The following is a 4,158-nucleotide window of genomic DNA, read 5'->3' on the forward strand; positions in this document are numbered from 1 at the left end:
CGTCGGTGTCCCACCCATGACATGACCGTGACACGGTCGATGACTCTAGCTTCCTGCTCCCACCCGACCAAGAAACAGGCGCCGTCCCCTAGGCATTCACAGGTTTTGGGATAAGGCATGCAAGACCTGATACCTCCAACCCACCCCTGGCATGGTTTTAATATTCTCAGATGATCACCAACTTTAAGGAATTTCGCTGTTAACAAACTGATGTTTAAAAAGAAATGGCCAGGGAGTGTAGCTATTTGCATTACTTTGAAACAAGCTTTGAGCACATCCAAGGTAACGTTGGGTCCTATGGAATAATTATCATACTAGGTATATCAGACCCCGTGGGGAGGAAGCTTGGGGATTTCCACATTTAATAGTTCAGCAGTCGTGCGTCACTGCGAGACAGACTCTCAGAGGTTGGGTCTTTACTGCCCACAGCTGCTTCTACCTTCCTCTCCCAGTGAAGGCAAAGAATCCTTTCTGGTGCAGTGGTTTGGCCAGGCAAACTGGCGTTTTTCTTGCTGAAAGGCTACCTCCCTGCCTCTGCTGGGGAAGTCTTAGCTTGAGCTCTTGAGTCCTCACCTTTTTATTCAACTACCACCAAAGCACATCTTGACTTTGAACTTAGGGATTATTTTCTTGGTTCTGTCCCTTTGCTGAGTGGTATGTGTAGGCGTTGTGAATATATCTATAGAAATAAGAGTACTGTGGGTTAGAACATTCATTTTGTTCTCATAAGGACTTTGGGTTTCTTTTATTTAAAAATTTTTTTTTTACTATTTATTTTTGAGAGAGAGAGAGAGAGTGTGGGAGGGGGGGGGTAGAAAAAAAAAGGAGACACAGAACTCAAAGCAGGCTCTGGGCTCCAGGCTCTGCCCTTTCAGCACAGAGCCCAACATGGGGCTCAAACTCACAAACTGTGAGATCATGACCTGAGCCAAAGTCAGATGTTCAACCAACTGAGCTACCCAGGTACCCCCCCTCTTTTTTTCTTTAATGTTTTTTATTTATTTTTGAGAGACAGACAGTGCGAGCAGAGGAGGGTCAGAGAGAGAGGGAGATACAGAATCTGAAGCAGACTCCAGGCTCTTAGCTGTCAGCACAGAGCCCGATGCGGGGTTGGAACCAAACTGTGAGATTATGACCTGAGCTGAAGCCAGACACTTAACTGATTGAGCCACCCAGGTGCCCCTTGGATTGTTTTTTTTTTTTTTTAATTGTCCAGCATTAGAAGTTTTAGTTTTCAGAAAATATACTCTATTGTTTTCCAATCTCTAGTTAGCTCTTTTGCAAAATAGCAAATTATATTTCACATAAAAGTAGGTGACAAAAAATAATAATAATTTAAAAGGAAACAGTAAGGGCTTGCTTTACATTGAATACATTTTAAAAGTTACCTACTCACTTCATTCCACCCAAAAATTTTGAGCCAGTTTTTTTTTTAAGTTATGACTCAGTCATCTTGCCTTTAGAGTGGTGTAGAAGCAATTTAATTATACCCAGAATCCCAGAGAACATTTGCAAGTCCAGTGTTTGTTGGGTTTCCTAAGGAAACAGTGCTCTAGATCAACTTTCTGTATTTTTGCCTAGGAGTGTAAGAACTGTTTTCTTCCTTTAAGACCATCAGGCATGTCGATGATCAGCCCAGGGATCTTTCTGGCACTAGGCATTTGATTTCAAAATTGAAGGGCTTATATACGGGAAGTTTAGAATATCTTTGTTTTGGACATGTTTTCTTTTTAATGTTTTTATTTATTACTGAGACAGAGAAACAGAGCATGAGAGGGCGAGGGTCAGAGAGAGAGGGAGACACAGAATCGGAAGCAGGCTCCAGGCTCTGAGCTAGCTGTCAGCACAGAGCCTGATGCGGGGCCCGAACCCACGAACCGGGAGATCACGATCTGAGCGAAGTCGGAAGCTTAACCGACTGAGCCACCCAGGCGCCCCTGGATATGTTTCTAACATATAACCATTGCATGCACACAAGGCAATACATCTCTGTCAAGTGCCACAAACTCGAAAACCTGCAGATCAGCCTCGACCGTCTTCAGCAGTCCGTTCGTTCTGCCACTGAAATTACAGCCGTCTTCCAAACTGACGTGTATGACGGTGGTGCCGGCAGACTTCAGCAGTGGCGGAGCTGAGTGCGAGTGTCTTGAGGACGAATCACTGGCTCAGTAGATTCAGATCAGATCACTGCATGGCCGTATCATTTATCATCTCATGGAAGATATTTTAGTGATAAATGAGAGTTGAAATGTAAACCCTCTCTTTTTGCAGAGAAGGGAGTGTTGCATGTTGCAAGAAACAAGGCATCTGAGGCCAAACAGACCTGAGCTAGAAAGCCAGTTCCATCACTTACAGGCTGCGAACTTCAGTTTTCCCGTGTATGAAATGGGCTGACCGCCCATAGACCGCCCATGAATGTGCCAGACGGTTCTAGCCATTCGATAAACTGGCATGTGTGCAGCAAGCATGGAAAGGCGTGTTTTGGGTATTGGGCGCAGTTGGTCCGTCCCCCCTGCCCGTCAGTGCAGGGTCTTCCTCTGAAAGCAGAAAAAGAGACTTGGGGGTTGGGTAAGAAGGACCCAGGGCTGCACGAGATCTCAAACTGGAGGACCCCTCTCGGGGCTGTTCCTGTGGCCAGAGGATGCGTCCCCCCCTAACCAGATGCTTGTCTTGGTCCCGTGCAGGTCCTCGAGAGGCTGCAGCAGAGAGGATTTGAAATCGTGGCCTCCTGCGGAGGAGGCGTGGACTCGTCCCAGTTCAGCGAGTACGTTCTTCGGCGGGAACTGAGGCGGACGCCCCGCGGGCCCTCTGTCATCCGGATAAAGCAAGAGCCTCTGGACTAAACAGACAGATTTCTTATGCAAAAAAGGAAAAAAACAAAAACCCGTACACAACCAATAACGCAAACAAAAAAGGGACATTTATGTGCAGCTGGGACAGCAAAACCAAGTCCTGGACCTAAAATTGATTCAAAAGACACATTGATATCCAATAGAGACCACACTTGTATTCATATGGGAACAATTGGAATAGTGATATCCTCAAGGTGTAAAAAATATATAAATATATATATATGTCAAAAGGTAGGAAATGCAAAAAAAAAAGGAAAAAAAAAAGTTTCAAAAAGGTGGTAGCTACAGTTGGTGCTGTGATGGCCGTGAGGTGTCCCGGGGCCTCGCAAGGCCTCTGACCGATAAGCCATGAGCAGTGAGGACGCGTCTCCTTACGGTTTGCATTGCCAACAGCCATCCATGGTTTCCTTTTCCTTTGTCTTTCTTTTTCCTTTTTTTTTTTTTTTTAAAAAAAAAACAAAAAACATAAAAAGCCCACCTTGAATAGAGTTTATTTGCAGGATGAAGGTTTCCTGTCCTCTCTTTAGGCAGCCGGGGCAGGACTTCAGAAAAACTCTCACTGAGCACACTGCATTCGAGAGACGTTAGACATGAAATTTTAAACGTAGTCTGTACAGAAGTCACACTTCTCTGCCCGCCTCACAGATGTGAACATGACTTTGTTTTTAAACTGATCAGTTTTGCAAAGGGGCCAGAATTATTACTTGTTAGACTTGCTCCAGTTTGAGTCTGCTGCTTTCCTACAATTTTTCAAATTTTATAATGTATTAAATACAATAAACTCTGTTTAAAAAATAAGGTCTGTGTGAAACACGCATGTCGGGATGAAGCTATATTCGAATGAGATTTTTCTTTTGAGAGTTTTCTGTGTGGGACATCAGAGGACCTCAACTGAGGCTGGTTTTGAGGTCAACCCCACTAGAAGAGAAAGGATGTTATGTGTTCCAAGCAGTTCTGTTCCCACCCAGCAAGTGTTCTGACCTGTGCTTTGTTAGCAAGATAATCCTCCTCCTCCTGAAACTTTTTGTTTATAAATTTAGGTATCAATTGCTGCAGGGCAAACCACAACCGAACTTAGCAGTTTAAGACAACATCTCACTCTGTCTCGGATTGTGTGGTTCTCTCCAGCTGCCTGCCCTTTGCCGGCCTGCTCCTGCATCAGGGGGTGACAGGGATGTCACGGGGCCAGACTGGGCTGAGGGGTCCTAGGCTGCTTTCCCGTGGGTTGCCTGTCCATCCTGGCTCAGGACCTCCGGGCCATGCGCTTGGCTCGGCCCTGGCCCAGCATGGGAGCTGGGTTCTAAGA

At 45.5% G+C, this 4,158-nt stretch overlaps 1 protein-coding gene across 1 annotated transcript in view; it reads left to right on the forward strand.

Moving 5' to 3' along the window:
* The window catches only part of KCTD1 (potassium channel tetramerization domain containing 1), an 89,907-nt gene extending 86,257 nt beyond the window's left edge, over positions 1-3,650 (forward strand). Inside the window, exon 5 of the mRNA XM_029922570.1 lies at positions 2,685-3,650. Within this exon, the coding sequence (XP_029778430.1) occupies positions 2,685-2,843 (159 nt within the window). The 3' untranslated portion in view covers positions 2,844-3,650. The remainder of the gene's footprint in view (positions 1-2,684) is intronic.
* Positions 3,651-4,158: the final 508 nt, after the last annotated feature.

Source organism: Suricata suricatta, chromosome 14 (genome assembly GCF_006229205.1).
Source record: "Suricata suricatta isolate VVHF042 chromosome 14, meerkat_22Aug2017_6uvM2_HiC, whole genome shotgun sequence".
NCBI classification, from domain to species: Eukaryota; Metazoa; Chordata; class Mammalia; order Carnivora; family Herpestidae; genus Suricata; species Suricata suricatta.